We start from the raw sequence: 17,313 nt of genomic DNA, 5'->3' as shown, positions 1-17,313 counted from the left end.
TATTAATTTCACACAGAGATCATGCAAGTTTTTAGATTTTCTTTTGGTGATGCATATGCAAGCTATTATTTACATACATATCATTTATTTACATGACACGCAGCAACTTCCAGCAAGAAAGCACACAGTGAAACCACAAGTTAAGGAAGATGTCAGAAATTTCATGCTTTGACAAAAGGTACATGATAATGGCATATTGTTGCCCAGCTCAACATTTAGACATATTAAATAGCTTTACATTGCTGTATCAACAAATAGGTAATAGGTAAAGCATGCTGGAGCTTGCTAAATCTATGAAATGCAGTAGATTCTAGTTAATCAGGCATTCAGTAAATCGAGCAGTCGCTTATTTGGGACACTAGACTGCTGCCAAACAGTTTCTAAATAATGGCAGTCACGTGCACTTGTGTGGCCTCTAGATACTAAACACTTTATAAATAGCATCAGTTGTATGTTTGTGTTCAAAAAGCAGTGATTTCTGTCAGTGATAGTGAGAAATAAGCAGTAAGACAAATCTGGACAGTTTTGCTCACTGTGATTTCAAGCTTTCACGTGCTGGAAACAGCCAGCAGTGAAAATGGATTGATTTCACGGCTTCAACAAGTTAGGAACCACGAAGAATTTGAAGGTGTCAACAATCATCTTGAATATTACAATGAAAATGAACATATTGAGGATGCAATCGTCAATAGCATTGTTTGAAGGCAGTCCATTACCTGCACTAGGTGCCTGTGCTGATTTTGTTCACTTATAGTCAATCAAAAGAACACGGTAGCATACACTGCATGAATTCCTTCATTGATAACTATTAGGAACTAATACAGTTTTATACTGCTGCAGTAGTATTGGCTATGTTCTAATTTGTGCTTTTTCATTTAAATACATAATTCATTACTCAGTCAAACTGTACTTTGTCTTTTTTTAAATACTTTTTTAACTATTTCCATGAAACTACGGTTAATTAGGGCAAAATGTACTGGTCTCAATCCTTCCCAATTAACCGGAATCTACTGCATATCCAGTGTAACTTTGATTATTCCAAAATAACTTCCTGATATTGGAAAATTGAAAAACTAACCTTCACTACGAAATTGCCTAATATCTTCAGGTTTAAATTACTGATAGGAGATAGAAAAATGATTCCCGTGACCCTTTTATCCCAATTGTTATTTTACTTTCCATTTGTGATTGGATATTGAAAATACTACAGTAACCTAAGCCTTGTCCTACCCTTCACACTGTCAGTTCCTCTTCAACCTCTCTGCAACTTAAAACCAACTTGTTTGCTCAGATTCCCACTTCTGATTAAATGCCTTCAACCCAAAATTTTACCTCTTTCCCAAGCTACAGATGTAGGCTGACCTGTTGAGTATTTCCTGTATTTTTATTTCAGATTTAGAGAATCTGCATTTTTGTTTTTGTTTTTTCAAAAATACAATATATTAAAATTCAGTAGACAATATACACCTTAAGGACAAAAGAAATAAGAATAGTAGGTAGCCATATAGACTCAGAGGAGAATACACCGTCATTCAATAATGCCTAATCTTATTTTGACCTCAGGGTCAACTTTCCAATATAATACCCATAAACTTTAAATTCCCTGTCATACAAAAATCTGTCTCAGCCTTCAAAACGTTCAACAACTCTGCCTGCTCTAGAAAATGTATAACTCTAATAGTCAGCCACTCACTAAATCAAAAAAATGACAAATGTGTTAGCAAAAAAGGAAAATAGTGTGACTCACTTCAAAGCCACTATGCAAACCAATGTTCCTATAACCCTGCTCAATCCTTCAGATAAAGAATGATAGAGGAAGGGAACAAAACCAATTTCTCTTTTTACCATTACAATCCCCATTCACTACAAAAAGAGAAATGGCAGTAAACCTTAGAGCAGTGGCAGCACACAAATAGAACAATACAGCTAGGAACAATGTACAATGTTATGCCAAAATCATTAAAATAATGCTGCTGAATTAAACGAATTGCTTCTACCTGCACACAGCTGCATCTTAAACACCTCTGTAGGGTCTGCCCCCACCATAACGCCTAGCAGTGTATTCCTTGACCTGCACATCTCCTTCGAACTTTCTACCTCTTGCTTTAAATGCATACCTTCCAGAAAAAAGATAATGGCTGTCTGCTCTACCTTTGTCTCTCATGAAGTGATAAACTTCTATCAGGTCTTCTTTCAGTCTTTGCCACTCCAGAAACGAAACTACAGGTCGACCTTCACTAATCCAGCACCATTGGGACCTGAGGAGCGCCGGATTAGTGAAAATGCCGAATTACAGAAGGACCACATTAAGCATAATCAGTGCCGGATTATCAAAGGATCCGAATTACAGGTAGTCGGATTAGTGAAGGTCGACCTGTAGTTTGTCCAACCTCTTCAGAGCACGTGCTCTCTAATCCAGGCAGCATCCTGGTGCCTTTTTCTGTGCCTATCAACTTGTGCAGCCATTTTCAGAGAGCTACAAGCTAGACTACAGGATTCTTCTGCACATCAATTCTATCCAGTGTCCAACCATTAACTGTATTTTCTTTTATATTTGACATCCCAAAATGCATCACTTCACACTTAACCAGATAAAACTCCACCTGCCATTTCCCAAATACAAATTACTTACATCATGCTGCATCCTTTGGAACTCTTACACTATCCACAATGGCACGTCTTCATGTCATCTACAGACTTGCTTACCCACCCGTGCACGTTTTCAATCAAGCCATTTACGTAAAATTACACAAATAGCAGAGGTCTCCACAGAATACCACTAATCACAGATTTCCAGCCAGATTAACTCCCAATGGCCATTACCCTCTGCTTCCACTGCAAACAAATTCTGAATCTAAATGGCTAAGTCACTGTGGATCCCATGTATCTTAAGAATTAGATAGAACCTGAAGGTAGCCACTTCTTTAAGTCTTTACAAGCGATCCTTTTATTAATGTATGAAATATTTTACAATCTTCATACATTCTCTCTGTCTCAAACAGCTGCCAAAAATGTAATACTTCATCTTCACTTGGAAACAGCAAAGTGGGAGAGAGAATTATGAAATTGGACAAGGATAATCACTGGATCAGGAAAGCTGCCAAAAGACAACTTTCCTCGTTTGGGGATAACCCAACCTATTAAAATACAGCACAAATGCAGGCCCTTTTACCCAAGCAGTCCATACCCAGCACAGTGCCCATCCAACTAGTCCCATTTTTTGCATTCAGTCTATAAGCCTCTAAGTCCTGTCCCTTTGTGTACTTATACAAGTGTTCTTAAATATTACTATTGTACCTGCCTCAAGCATTTCCTCTGGTAGCTCATTCCAAGCTTTTCCATCTTTAGGATATAAAACTATCAGTGATTTACCTATTTCTAGCAAATAAAACTGAGTAATCACATAATAGATAATTTCTGAATTCTTTCCATTTAACATGTTGTAATTTAGTTTTGAGTGAAGAAACCTTTACATCATATTGAAAGAAAACCTGAACCACTTTTTTTTTGGTTTCATTAAATGAGAATTTTCACGGTTTAAATACCTTTATCAAAGTGACATGATCCAAGATAAAGCACTTCATCTAAATAAAATTTATTTAGATAACATTTTCAAATTAACTGTTATTACTATGGATAAAATAAACAACTTTGAGTACCTCGATGAACAAGCAAGATATCATTTTCATTAACAGGCCTGTGTACCATGTCAGAATCAGGATGATTGGCATGAAGATGTTCATAGAACCACTCGCATCGATCTTTGAAGGGCTAGATGATAAGAATGAAAAATATTTAAAGAATGAATATTGATTCTCTGGAAAAATACACAATAGGTCAAAATCCTCAGGTAAAAACACGAAGGCTATGATGTCTTCATTCATTGTTATCCAACATTGGACCTCAGTCATTATTCCCCACTGCTCCAAACTAGTTCAGAATAACAAAGGAGGTTTCACAACTAGACAAAGTCATCAAAAAGACAAAAAATGAGGAAGAACAGAGAAAGTGATCTCACGAGAAGCCAAGTTTTCAGCCTGCCATTTCCTTCCATCTTCAGCTACAAAATAATTTACTGGCTAAACGCTAATAGTAATTTTAGTTAGAATCAAAGGTTTGTAGCACAAACAGAGAGATGAATTTGTCAACTAAACTTCACAGATTACTAACACTGAGGGGGGGAAAAAAACGCTACATTGGAATTAAGAGTATGACTTCAGTCAATCTTCTGAACACCCAGAGAAATAGAACAGCATAAAATAAGTGGTTAAATAGAACAGCCATCTGCTGTTTAAGATCAGAAATTGAACTTGATAAAATCTCTACGTTCTATAAATTTAGAAATTGAAGCAAATTTACAATGAGAAATTAACCAATACCTGTGCTTTGATGATGTGCATGAATCTCGACATCAACTCAGGGCACTCCAGAAGAAAGTGAAAGTGGTCAAATATTATTATAGGGTTTCTGCAGCAAATAATAATAATATTTTTTAAAAGATAACTACAATAAAGTAAACAACAAAGGAGACACCTGAAAACATCTGCTCACCTTGTCACAAAACATTTCAAAACATCATCATGCCTACACACAAATTCAATGAAGCGAGGTGAGGTCATTCTGTAAAAACAAAATGTACGATACGTTTTACACAATCAATGACACTAGAAAACAGCAAAAAAAATGTGATCGCATGACTGAGGTGATAACAATTCAAAGGGGATACTAAGCTATGTAGTCATACCTAAGGCATAAGAACTACCATCAGAAGCTTAGGAGATCTAATGTGATCTAGCTGAGTATCTTCGGTATTTCCAATCATCAACAGAAGGGAATTTCTCCTCAATTATAGACACTGGAATATATCCACTGTATACATGATATTTTCTCTCCCAATGGGTATACTATTCCTGAAATATTTACAACTTTGGTACTTATTTCTTTCATCCTCAGACTGTTATCATGTGGTTCTTTTCCACACTCCTAAGCTTTCCAACTTGCTTCTTCAACTTTTCTGAAATCTCACACAATGTTCTGGAAGCTCGACATTCTGATGACTTCCCATCCAGTAATTCTGAAACCATGCACCTCCTCCACTGTAACATTATTTGTCCCTCTGTAATGAGCTTGACCAGCACTGCTTTAAAATCATTTTAACAGTATCTGCCTTATTTCTAAACATCGGGTCTTACCTGAAGATCAAATCTATGTATTCTGTAATAACTAAATTTCAGTGTAAATGTTTAAAAATGGAACAAAATAAATCTTAAAAAATTACAGATGTTGGAATTCTGCTAAGGTGAGTACTTGCAGCAATTTCTGGTTTTATTCTAAACTATTTGCCAGTTATTATGCAAGTGGAAAACACAAGTAGCAGCATTACATCTGCCCCTTAAGCCTGTCTTACCATTCAGTCATACCATGACACAAGCTTAAGCACAAAACCACTTTCCTACCCTAGCAGCATACCCCTCAAATCCTTGTTATTCTAGTATTTATCAATTTCTACCCAGACAATATTCGACAAGTACCTCCACAACTTTCTGGAATGAAGAATAACAATACTTGCGACCTTCAATATTCCTCAATTGTGAAATGAGATGCTGTCAATCTCCCGCGGAATCTGTTTCATTAACAGCTGTGCCCTACTTATAAATTATTCTGTCATAAGCAAACATGGCAATGGTATATATTCACTTAATTCATTAATATAGATAATAAACTATCATGATCTATGATAGCTCACAAACCACTGATCACCAATCAGAAAATAAAACATTTATTCCCATTCTTTTCTGTTAGCTAGGTGCCTTCTATCCATATCAATAAATTGCTCCCAACACTGAACTTGCATTTTATGCAATAACATCTTCTGGCACCTTATCAAATACCTTCCGAATACTCAATATCTTACGCCTGCTGTTCCTTTATCCATCCTATCCACTATACCTTGAAAGAAATCCAGCAAACGCATCAAACACTATTTCTCATAAAATCATGTTGATTCTAAAAATAGTTTCCGACTGACTCCCCAATGGCAGCTGCCAAGCTAATTGGCCGATGTTTTTATGCTTCCTGCCCCTCCCTTTCTGAACCTTAGCATCACATACATGGTATTCCAGTCACATGACATCTCAGCAAAATGTAGGGAATTTTGTAAGATTACAATAAATGTATTCACTGGCTTCAATGTCATAAAATACATTTCAGGTCCACGGAACTCGTCAATCTTAAGTCCCATTCATTTGCCTATAATGAATTTTTGCTAGTTGGTAATTATTTTAAGCTCTTCCCTCACAAAATCCCCATGGTTAACTACTATTGGGATCGTTTGGTGTCTTTTATTGTGAAAACCCATTTGGAACCTCTGCCATTTCTTAATTTTATTTATTAATGCCTCAATCTCATCTCCTGAGTGACAAACTTTAGATGCTCTTTCTTTGTTGTAAATAGTTCTTATTCAGATGGTTTTACCATACAGCAGGGGATGAAGTTGAAATTAAGGATATGATCAAAATTAATCCCAAGTCTCTCACCCCTGTGGCATCTGACAGGAGCAACACATATAAAACGCTTGGATCACGGCACTCAGTCGATTTGCTGTCATAGAAATTACATCTAAACCGTCTGAACTGGCATCCTGTATCTGATCTTCACTGTCTTCTTCCTTCTCAGAGCTGGCACATTGATTTTCCAGGACTTCCTTCCTTACAGTATCAAGGGTCTGTGCATTTACAACAGCTCTTTGCTCTTGGGCTCTCTGCTTCAGTAAAATGGAAGCAATATTTTTAGAATCCATTGCAGAGTCTTCTTGATTTTTCTTCAATTCAGTAGCAATGAGAACTAGCCACTCATCCAGTGAATGCCACAGCAGCTCTAATGGCTGTAATAGCAAAAAAAAATAAAACCATCACGAAAACAGCACTTTATTATGGAAGTTTTCTGCAAATTCACTAAGGTTTATAATGCTAAAGAACAAGTACTGTATTTGATTCTATTTTCTGGAACCACATTAATCCTATTAAATGCCAATTGTAGTGACTTGCATCTTAGAAATGCTACAACAGGAAAACCAAAGACCTGTAAATCTCTGCCACATGAAGTTTTTCAGGTTTATGTGGGGATTTTCTAAGTTTCTAAAGCTAAAAATGGAGAAATACAGTGCTGTGCAAATGTTTTGAGCACATAGGGTGCCTTAAGACTTTTGCACACCCTATTTGTCCATGTCAAGCAGAGAGCATGTTTATAAATCCGATAGGAGCAAAGGACACACACAAAATGCTGGAGGAACTCAACTGGCCAGGCAGCATCTATTGGAAAGAGTAAATAGTCAACATTTTGGGCCGAGACCTTTCATCAGGACCGTAGCTATTGATTGGGTAGGGTTCATCATCAGCTTTGGAGATGGATCATTTGAATATATTCATGGCAGAGGCAGATAGACAATCAAGCTACAAGGTAACATTTTAGGATTATATCGAAAATAGAGAATGGCTTTGAGAAGACCGGATCTTATTTATTAGCACCCAAAGCTCACAGGCCAATTGGCCTACTGAGGTTATGCTGTTTAATGCTTTAGGTTTATCTCTCAGCAAAAGAATCCTGTTCTTCAAAATGGTGCTATGGAACTTTTATTCTCCCACTCCATCACAGAGGCCTGATATTATATCCTCAAGTCACCTTAAAAAGACCAACATTCTGAAACACTGAAAATTGTTCTAATACAAGAATCAAAAAGAGGGCATTTTTCTGCTATTGAAAACAAGGACTGTTTTTAGATCTCAAAACAATTTTCCAGGCCTACCCCTACATCCTTCAGCTCAACATCCAGAGTTCTAATGATCTCTAAAGAAATTTCACCTAGGATCAGTCCTAAATTGCCTACCCTATATTTTTAATGTAACTTTTTCATTGCCCACAGAGACTGGAATTATCTCTGCAATGACATTCAAGGACCTAACTACACTGATGGCTCGGACAGCCCTAATGTTTGGAGTCTAGTCCTCACTGGCTATCACAATAGTTTCATGCATTCAATTCTGTGCTGATAGCTGCAGTCTTATATTGAGTCACTGCAAACCCCTAGTAGCCAAAATCTCAACTGAGATCTGTACCATGGGTCACGCTGAAATAATAGCATTGGCCTAGGCACTAATATCAAGGGAGAGGAAGGGAAGGGAAGACCTGCCTCAAGGTATATTGAAAAAAAAACTTAGCAAAACAACTTTAAGAACCAGAGCAAATCAATGCTTTATTTGAAATGTATGAAAAATATTAACTAGAAGTCGGCTTCAAAACTTAAAGCTGAAGATTCTTCATTTTGGAAAATTGAAACCATTTAATACATTAAAATTAAATGTATTTTTTTTGATCTGCAGATTCCTTATGACACATCCCAGATGAGGGAAAGTAAAAGTCATCTAATTAAAGATTTATGCTTCACATGACTTGTAAACATGTACATACTCCGTTAACCAAACTTACTTCTTTTTCAAGAGATGTCTGATTAATGTTTGCATGCTTTGTGAAATTCAGCTCTTTTACTTCAATCTTCCTAATAACGTCATACAATTTTCTGACCTTGAAAACTTGGCTTCGTGGAGTTTTATTTCCATTGTAAGCCATGTCATTTCCATTACTAGGAGAGGATGGGCCTAGGCGAAATACATGACAGAAAAGACGCACTATCTTCAACAGACTCTTCATCTGTGCTTCGTAGTTACTTGATATACTGAGAAAAGAGAATAACTAGGATTTATAATCAGACTGTAAAGGTTTTGCATAACAAATATTCCAAATAAATATTTTTAATTGTTGCAGAATGGAATACACTCAGCCTGAATGAATATTAGCCAATTGGTATGTAGGAATTCAAAATAATAGGTCAATGTTCTTTGGGTCCATGACTACAATGATGTAGAAATAACAAGCTCAAATACATACAAATCAGAAATACAGATACATAATCACCTTTGCCATTGCTTGAACATACCTATAACTAAATGTTCTATAACAATCAAACATTTTTGTACAAGCAGCTTACAATACAGAACAGCTTTCTACAGACCATTCTATCATATTGATTTTATCAGGTTAAAGTGTTTTCACCTCGAAGGCCAAGCAAATAGTATTTTGGTCCTTCATTACTCTGGACATCTCACAATTAAGCATTAGGATGATTACATTACAGATCTGCACATACAGCTGAAGTAATTTGGAAAAATCATTTTGGAAACATAGCCCAGACAATTTCTTACTAATTAGAATGTTATATTATGGGTGAAAAAAGCAAATCAGAACTAAAATAATTAAAATATCTTTTGATGTTTAAAAAAGCACCTCAACTCACCTGAGTAGCTTGTGACCATTTGTTGTGGCAACCTCAGCAAGACTGGTGAGGATCTTCTGATACTGGTTCTCATTCTGTGGACACAAGTGCTCAAGAACCTTGCGTAACTAAATGCAAAAACTTAGTTTTAGTCACTTAATTTGTCTAAAATACTTATAATGTATTCTGTACAGCTACCAGAAATTCAAAATTTCAAAAACTTGTAACAATCACCATCACAAGTGATAAGGTATTAGAAAACTGATGGGAGTAAAGGAAGACAAGCCACCAGGTCCAAATGACTTGTAGATCATTTTAAAGAAAGTGGCTGCAGAAATCACAAAGGAATTGGTTAAAGTTTTACAAGGTCATTTCCAGGAAGGTACCAACTGGAAAACTGCAAGTGTGACTTCATTGTTCATGGAAATAAGACAAAAAGCAGTTAGGGGTACAGTGAAAAATTCAGTCCTCTAAAGAACAGCATACTGCATTGAAAGCATTACAAAAAGATTCACAAAGCTGATGCATGGATGAAAGGGCTGTCGTATCACAAGTAGCCAAAAGATTATACTCTTTAGTGATCAGGAGAATGAAGAGTGATCATATTGAAACATGAGATTCTGACTGGGGCATCACAGGGTAGACATGACTATGTTTCACCTCCTAGCTTTCCTCCTTCCCCTCCCACCACCTTTTTATTCTGGCATCTTCCCCCTTCCTTTCCAATCTTGAAGATGGATTTCAGCCCAAAACATCAACTATTTATTCATTTCCATAGATGCCACTTGACCTGACAAGTTCCTCCATCATTTAGTGTGTTGCTACTTTGAATTTGCAGCATCTGCAGACTTTTTTGAGTTTACGTTTTCACAAGTCAGTGAAAACACAAGACGTAGCTACAGTATGAGGGGATGGTTGCTTAAACATTAAGCATTAGATGTGCTCAATATTTTTCATGTTGACAAGTCTCTCTTTTGAAGATAAGATCTACTTAAAGTGAAATTTAACAAGTCTCTTTTGTTAGAATTAAACAGAAAATCTGAAGAGTATCTAGAAAAAAATGGTTTCTCTAACCGAGAAGAACTGCAGTGAATTCACAAATTCAAAAATTGAGAAAGTGTGGATAGGAAAGTAAATACCTATTGCAATAACCACCAATAGGGTTTCCACCTTTAAGACAGGCACTAACTAATAAAACTATATAACATAAATCTTTAGAAGTATAATGTTAGAAAATTTATATCACTTCAATATCACTGAATATTTAATCCAATTCTACTTATAGAATCCAAGTTGGAATACTACATCAGTGAAAGTTTAAAGATTACACAGGTCATTAATCCAATATTACAAGTCACATTGTAACATCTATTACAAAGGCCAAAACTATTCCATAATATCAGCACCATGATTTAAGTGTCTTTTCAGAGAGGAAGAAAAGGCCTAGTTTTTAAAATCACTCCCAAATAATCAGAATCATTGAACAGAACTGAGGTTCCATATTGTAACACTAGATGGCGCAGGATGACATAATATGACAACTGTGTGTGTGTGTGTATATATATATATATATATATATATATATATATACACATACATACATACACACACACACACACACACACATTTTAGTGTTCACTGTAAGTTGTGCAAATACATTTAAAATAAGTAACCAATCCTGTTAAGTTCAACTTTACCATGTTTTCCTTGATATCCTCACTCTGTGTCATCTGGATAAGTGTTTGAAAGAGCCGGGGATGGTGTTGGATTAAAATTTCACACGTTTCCCCATATCCACCCTGAAGAAGCAAAAGCATCATAGCATTATTCGTGACCAACTTGCTAAGAAAATAAAGTAAAACTTTGAGCAGATAATTATGAAAAGGGCAAGCGTGAGGAATTGTGCAGGAATTATGTTGGACCCCTGTCAATGGCATTCCAAACTGGTTGCCTTCTTAAGATACTAAGTCCACTGGAGATAAGTAGAAATTTGTTAACTTGAAGGGCAGGAAATCAGAAGGGCTATGACAGCTCAAATACTGAGCATGCCTAAGAAAAAAAATTATAGATTTTTGAATAAAAAGGAATTAAAGGTTGCAGGGAACTAGCACTGAGAAAAAAAATCAAATTGAAAAGTAAAGAAAACACAAAGAAGCAAATGACCTACTCATTTCTGTTCCTTGTGTTCCTACAAATTAGTGCAACAACTGTAACTAAAGCAATTGCAAATTCCTGGCTGTTAAAATTATACACCATGAAGAGGGGATGAACTCTGGTCACTGCAAGGATGGTTTAAGCTTATGCATGATGCTAACTTTGCAGAAAAATGAAATAATTCCATAGATAGCTTTGCATGTCTTTAAATAATTCTGACAAAGCTATACAGAATGCAAACATTGTTTTCTCTTGCTAGGGTGTCTAAAACTTCTGCCCCATTACAAGACTGCAATAGGAAGTTTCTTCACCCCAGGGAGGGTGAACTTGTGGAATTCATCATTAGAGAACAGGTTGCTGAATATACTTTGAGACTGATATACTTATGCAAAAGGCAGAGAGTGAGATATATATAGAAAAAGCAAAAGGCAGAGAGAGATATATAGAAAAAGTGACAGCATACCTCGAGATAATTGATTCGAGATATTATCAAAATGAATGGCAGAAAAGGCTCAAAGCTCAACCTATCTACTTCCGTGTTCCTAATCAAAGTTGCATGTCCATCAATAGTATAATTCAGAACCACAGAAACTTCATAATTCACCTATTAGAACCTACGCTAAAAAATATTATATGCCTCAACTCTAATTTCTATTCCTCCTATGAATGGAAAATAGGAGGACCTTTCTTAAATTGCTATATCAGAAAAAACAATACGGTGTTATACCTGCACACAGAGATCCAGTGGAGTAACACCATTGTTGTCAGGTAAGTATTTGGCACCTCTTGAAATCAAGATCTGTGCTGTATCCCTTTGACCATGGCTGCAATAAATTGACATAATATCAACTTCAAAAGGTATAATCATGAGCATTACAAGACACTGAAACTAACCCAGCTTTTTCTGTGGCAGCCGATGTGGGGAATAAGGAAGCACAGCAGCACTTGGGAATGTGGAAAGATCTTTCTCTCCTTTTTAATTCAAGTCAGAATCAGAATGTGGAAGCACAGGAGACTGCAAATGCAGGAATATATATAGAACTTGGCAAATGATCAGAGTTAAAATCTGGCAGGCTCAGCAGCTGACAGGGCTTAAAAGCAGCTGCACTGATTTTTTGAAGTTTCCTACATTATCAATGGATCTCACAGACTGGACAACCACAAAACATTCAAGTCAAGAGGGAAAGAGGGACAGAAAGCACGAAATTGAAGGCCTATTATCAATAAAGTATCTGCAGCAGAACATTTATAAAATCATAAAATGATTAAATAGCATTGATGCGGTTTAATGAAAGGGGAATCCTGTCTGATGAATTAGAAAGCTTTCTCATGATACAACTAGCAAAGCAGAAAATCATTAGGTGTAACACAGTTAATAACTTAGAACAGAAATAACCGTTCATAGCATTGGAGGTAATACATTAAAATTAGTACTTACAAGAATAGCTCACTAAAACTATAATCAGATAAATGGATTTTTTTTTTACGATTTGAAGCTGTTAACCTATGAGATGCCAGTTTAGGGCTGGAACCACAATTATTTGCAATCTATAAAGGGCTTAGAATACAGATGACATTTTGTGTCTGCTATCCCATTCAGTAATATCATGACTGATGTGATTAACTCCATTCTCCTGCCTGCTGCTCATAAACCACAACTGCTCTTTGATCAATAGTGTACATACCTGACTATATTCGATGATCCAACCACCACAGATCTCTGGGATAAAGATTTCCAAAGATTTATCGCCAATCTAAGAAATCTTTGCTCACCTTAAATTAGAATATTTTTCCCTGAAACATTGCCCCCTCATCCTTGAATTCCCCAGGTGAAAAATCCTCTCACCTAACCCTCCCTACCCAAAATTCTTCCCCCCACTACGATATTTCATTATCCTAAATCCTTGACAAGTATAGTTCAAACCTATTCTTCCCAAGAATCAACCTAAAGCACCCCACACAACCAAGTTTGCCAGTGTTAAAAAAATTGACACGAAATTTGTGAGGACAGAATCACCAAATGGGTGAGAGCTTAAGCCGTCAAGCAAGCCACAAAAAAATACTTATGAAACAGAACATTATGCATTTAATTCAGACACTAAAACTTCACGCTGAATGGACAAGGATAAGAGGTAAAACAGGAGATATCCCTGTTTAATTACTGGAGCAATTTTGACAATGCCATTAATTACTTAATGCCATCAACAAACGCTGGACTTCCAGATACAATAAGCTAACGTGAAGAACTATATGGTGGCAAGACCACAATCTTTGCCCTAACTCTACCTTAGTAGTTCAGGATTAAAGAGAATAACTTTCCTGTTTTACCTCTTCTTGGGGGGAGAAAAAGGGGATGTTACAAATAGAGGAATCTATTATGTGGCAGGTAATTTCATATAGTACTGAGCTTCAAGCCATACGGGGAAACGTACAAATCCGGTGCGGGCCACATGGCCAAGCCTAGTTACTAGATGACAATACTGTCATTGAAGGAAATACTCCAATTACGGAGTTTAGTTTCAATTCACAGACACTCCCAGTCAGAACAACTTTGCCTAATGCTGTTTTAAAAGTTTGCATAATTCAAAATATCTTTTTAAATGCTGGTCTTCAAAATGAGAAGCCATATTCTATTAGTGGAAATCAACCCATAAGACCTAGTGCAAAAGCAAACAATTACAGATTTAAATCTGACCTAAAAACACAATTCTTTTTAAAAAAATTGCATGGTACCTGCAAGCGAAGTACAAAGGAGTAGCCCCTGATACATTAGGCCTGTTAATATCCGCACCACTGTCAAGAAGACAAAGTACTGTCTGTGAAGAAAAAAAAGATGAGATAACTGCCAGATAACAAAACTAAGAATAATCTCACTGCTGTAATATACACAAAAGGGCCAGTGAAGCTTCAAACAATTTCTTCCACAAGAACAGAAAAACTGTTTTCGCATGCTGGCTGAAGGAGGGAGGTGAGTGAGGACATCAAGTCACTGCAAATAAGAGCTTGTACAATCAATAGGACAATAAATTTAACATGATTAAAGCTAACAACATCAATGACTTAACAGAGTAAGAAAACTTTTCTATGGCAAATGGGATCAGAGGGATACAAGATAAACGGCAAGAGCAGCAAATGATATCTGGATGAAAAACTTCACACAGTTATGATGTAAATGCATGGTTTGAAAGAAAGATGGAAGGACATTATTCAATAGCATTTTTCAACAGGGAATTGAATTAATATTTCAAGGGGTAAGATTTAGAACAATGGTGAAAAGCTAATTGGAAAGATCTCCAAAAAAGAAGATAAGCAGAGACACATGCCTAATTGATTGTTTCTGTGCTACATCAGCCTATGATCTTGCACAGTGCAGCATTCCAGCTTCTGCAGTTTGATATCAATCCAAACTATGTCAAATTTGAACTCAGTGTCCTGCTTCAGAGTCAAATATATCACCACTAACCAAAGCAAACAAGTCTTTATTTAATTCATGACAACACTACTGTCAAAATTTACCCTTATTAAATAATGCAGTTTAACCTTGGAATGAGCTTTAAAAATTGGTAAATAGATAGTCCTAATACAAAAGATGTTGCTCTGGATTTTATCTTTGCAATGGAATCTTGCAAGTACATGAAGTGGTTTTGTTATGAAGCCGAGTTTTGATTTCTTTGCTGTAGGGAACCCTAAGGAGTAATTGATATGGGTCTTATGACTGAGCTTATGACTAAATCAATTTCCTGAAAAGATCAACTGATGTGCACATTTAGCTTGTTGATGTCCTCACTCAGGATCACCAATTCGCCATTTATCATGTATATTCTAGCTGGTGAAATAGTGGTTGTTAAAGGAAACAAGACCCAGACCACAACATATTTTACAAAGCGAAGTGACAAAGAACTGAATGCACCAGATAGACTGACAATGAAATGTCACGTCACGAACACCAAAGAAATTGTAAAAAAGACAAAAATAATAAGAGCACAGCAGAAAGCACTGAAATGTTTTCAGCAAGGCCAACCTGATCAGTTAAATTTCCAGTTATCGTATTTACAAGATGTGTGTATCTTCATGTTGATTTATATTGCGTCCTCCCATTTACCAGCCATATTCCCCCATTCCCTTCATATTCATGTGTCTATCTAAAAGCCTCAATTCTAAACTACTCACTTCCACTACAAGCCCTGGTAACCCACTCCAGGCACCCTTCCACTCTCTGCGTAAATAAACTTGCCCCTCACGTTGCCTTTAACTTCAACCCTCCAACATAAAAAGTCTGTCCTCTGCTGTTTGACATTTCTATGCTGGGGAACAGATTCTGACTGTACCCTACCCATGCCTCTAAATTTTAAAACCTTCCAAGTGGTCTCCCCCAGCCTTGAATACTCTAAGAACAACCCAGGTTTGGAGCTCATATATTTTAATCCAGGCAGTATCCCAGCAAACCTCTACTGCACCCTTTCTAGCCTCCTATAATGATGATACCAAAACTGCACAGAATATTCCAAGTGCAGTTCAATTAAAGTTTTATAGGGCTGCAGCATCACTTCTTTACTCTAATACTTAATGCCCCTACCAACATAGGCAAGCATGTCATATGCCTACTTCACTTCCAGTGGACAGTGGACTGTGGACTTGGACTCCGACTCCAAGATTCCGCTGTACCTCAGTACTATTAAGGGACCGACCATTACCTGTATACCTCATTATTTCTCCCTTCCCCTTGACAAGATTAAACTCCGTCTGCCACTTCGCTGCCCAGACTTCGACACATAATTTAGAAATAAATGCAATGCATTCAAAAATACTCATGAATTGAAATTTCATTTTAAAATACATTATGTTGTCCATCGAGATGTTTAAAAACAATATTTTTCTGTTTGACAGTTGCAAAAGCAATTCAAAATGGCATCAAACCATTGCTTTTCTTTTAAGGCTTTTGTACTAACCGTCTTATGCCCATTCTGACAAGCCACATGTAAAGCAGTCTGGCCCATTGCATCTTCAACATCCACATTACTAACATGCTGCAGTAGATCATGAAGAAGCTCAGTGCGTCCATTGACAGCCAGCCAATGAATCTGCAGCAAAGAAATTGCTTTCTTTAAATTGTTGCAATTTACTTGTTGCGATATACTTAATTGTAAAATAATTGGATTTCTGTGTATAAAACCAGAGATAAACAGCAAAGACCATGCATTTCTTGCAATTTCCTGTTGCTTCAGCAACCTGAGAGATCTATAAATTCTTTTCTTTAAATCCCAAAATCAAGATTGATGCCATGTAGCATTATTTATTCTATATTTGCTAAAACTTCATTTATATAAAAGGTATAAATCAGACTTTGATATAACAAATTGGAGTAGTTTTATTAGAAAGTTATGGATCAAACTACATTTTCCGCATATATCTCCAGACCCCAAATTAGCACACAGTTAAATAAGTACAAAATACTGTAAAGCCAATTAACAAAAATGCAATTTTCAGCAATAATCTTCTTTAATAAATTGCAAATTAAAATGGAACAACTTGAATCAACTCCATTTACTTATCTTTTGCCCCCTGAAGCCTCTGAACATCCTGCTCACTGCATACATGGCATTTTGCTTCACATCATCATCGAACTTAAACATTACACTTACTTGGTTTTCTGCATTAATTACACATAAAATGTGGTCTGATCTTTATCTAAATCACAATAATAGACAGAACATAATCTGCCTAAACTATTAACACACAAAAAATTGTACTTCCTCTCCTCAATGCTGAGTACACCATTTAAACAATCGCAGTTTAAGTTCAAAAAAGTATGTAAACCTCTTGGGGCAAAG

The 17,313-nt window shown here is 36.3% G+C and overlaps 1 protein-coding gene across 7 annotated transcripts in view; it reads right to left on the bottom strand.

Moving 5' to 3' along the window:
* hace1 (HECT domain and ankyrin repeat containing E3 ubiquitin protein ligase 1) overlaps nucleotides 1-17,313 on the bottom strand; it is an 87,884-nt gene that overhangs the window by 44,816 nt on the left and 25,755 nt on the right. For 4 of the 7 annotated variants that reach the window (XM_063040296.1, XM_063040294.1, XM_063040295.1 and 1 more), the window contains exons 6-15: nucleotides 16,432-16,563; nucleotides 14,216-14,298; nucleotides 12,210-12,306; nucleotides 11,026-11,127; nucleotides 9,350-9,456; nucleotides 8,485-8,731; nucleotides 6,537-6,883; nucleotides 4,552-4,620; nucleotides 4,380-4,467; nucleotides 3,660-3,771 (exon numbers count right to left, since the gene is read on the bottom strand). In XM_063040296.1, coding sequence (XP_062896366.1) covers nucleotides 3,660-3,771; nucleotides 4,380-4,467; nucleotides 4,552-4,620; nucleotides 6,537-6,883; nucleotides 8,485-8,731; nucleotides 9,350-9,456; nucleotides 11,026-11,127; nucleotides 12,210-12,306; nucleotides 14,216-14,298; nucleotides 16,432-16,563 — 1,384 coding nt within the window. The remainder of the gene's footprint in view (nucleotides 1-3,659; nucleotides 3,772-4,379; nucleotides 4,468-4,551; nucleotides 4,621-6,536; nucleotides 6,884-8,484; nucleotides 8,732-9,349; nucleotides 9,457-11,025; nucleotides 11,128-12,209; nucleotides 12,307-14,215; nucleotides 14,299-16,431; nucleotides 16,564-17,313) is intronic. The other 3 variants (XM_063040297.1, XM_063040298.1, XM_063040300.1) reach the window with 2 other exon arrangements.

Source organism: Mobula hypostoma, chromosome 2 (assembly GCF_963921235.1).
Source record: "Mobula hypostoma chromosome 2, sMobHyp1.1, whole genome shotgun sequence".
In the NCBI taxonomy this organism is placed as follows: domain Eukaryota; kingdom Metazoa; phylum Chordata; class Chondrichthyes; order Myliobatiformes; family Myliobatidae; genus Mobula; species Mobula hypostoma.
Note: the sequence above shows the minus strand (reverse complement) of the source record. Positions and strands in the feature narration are given on the sequence as shown.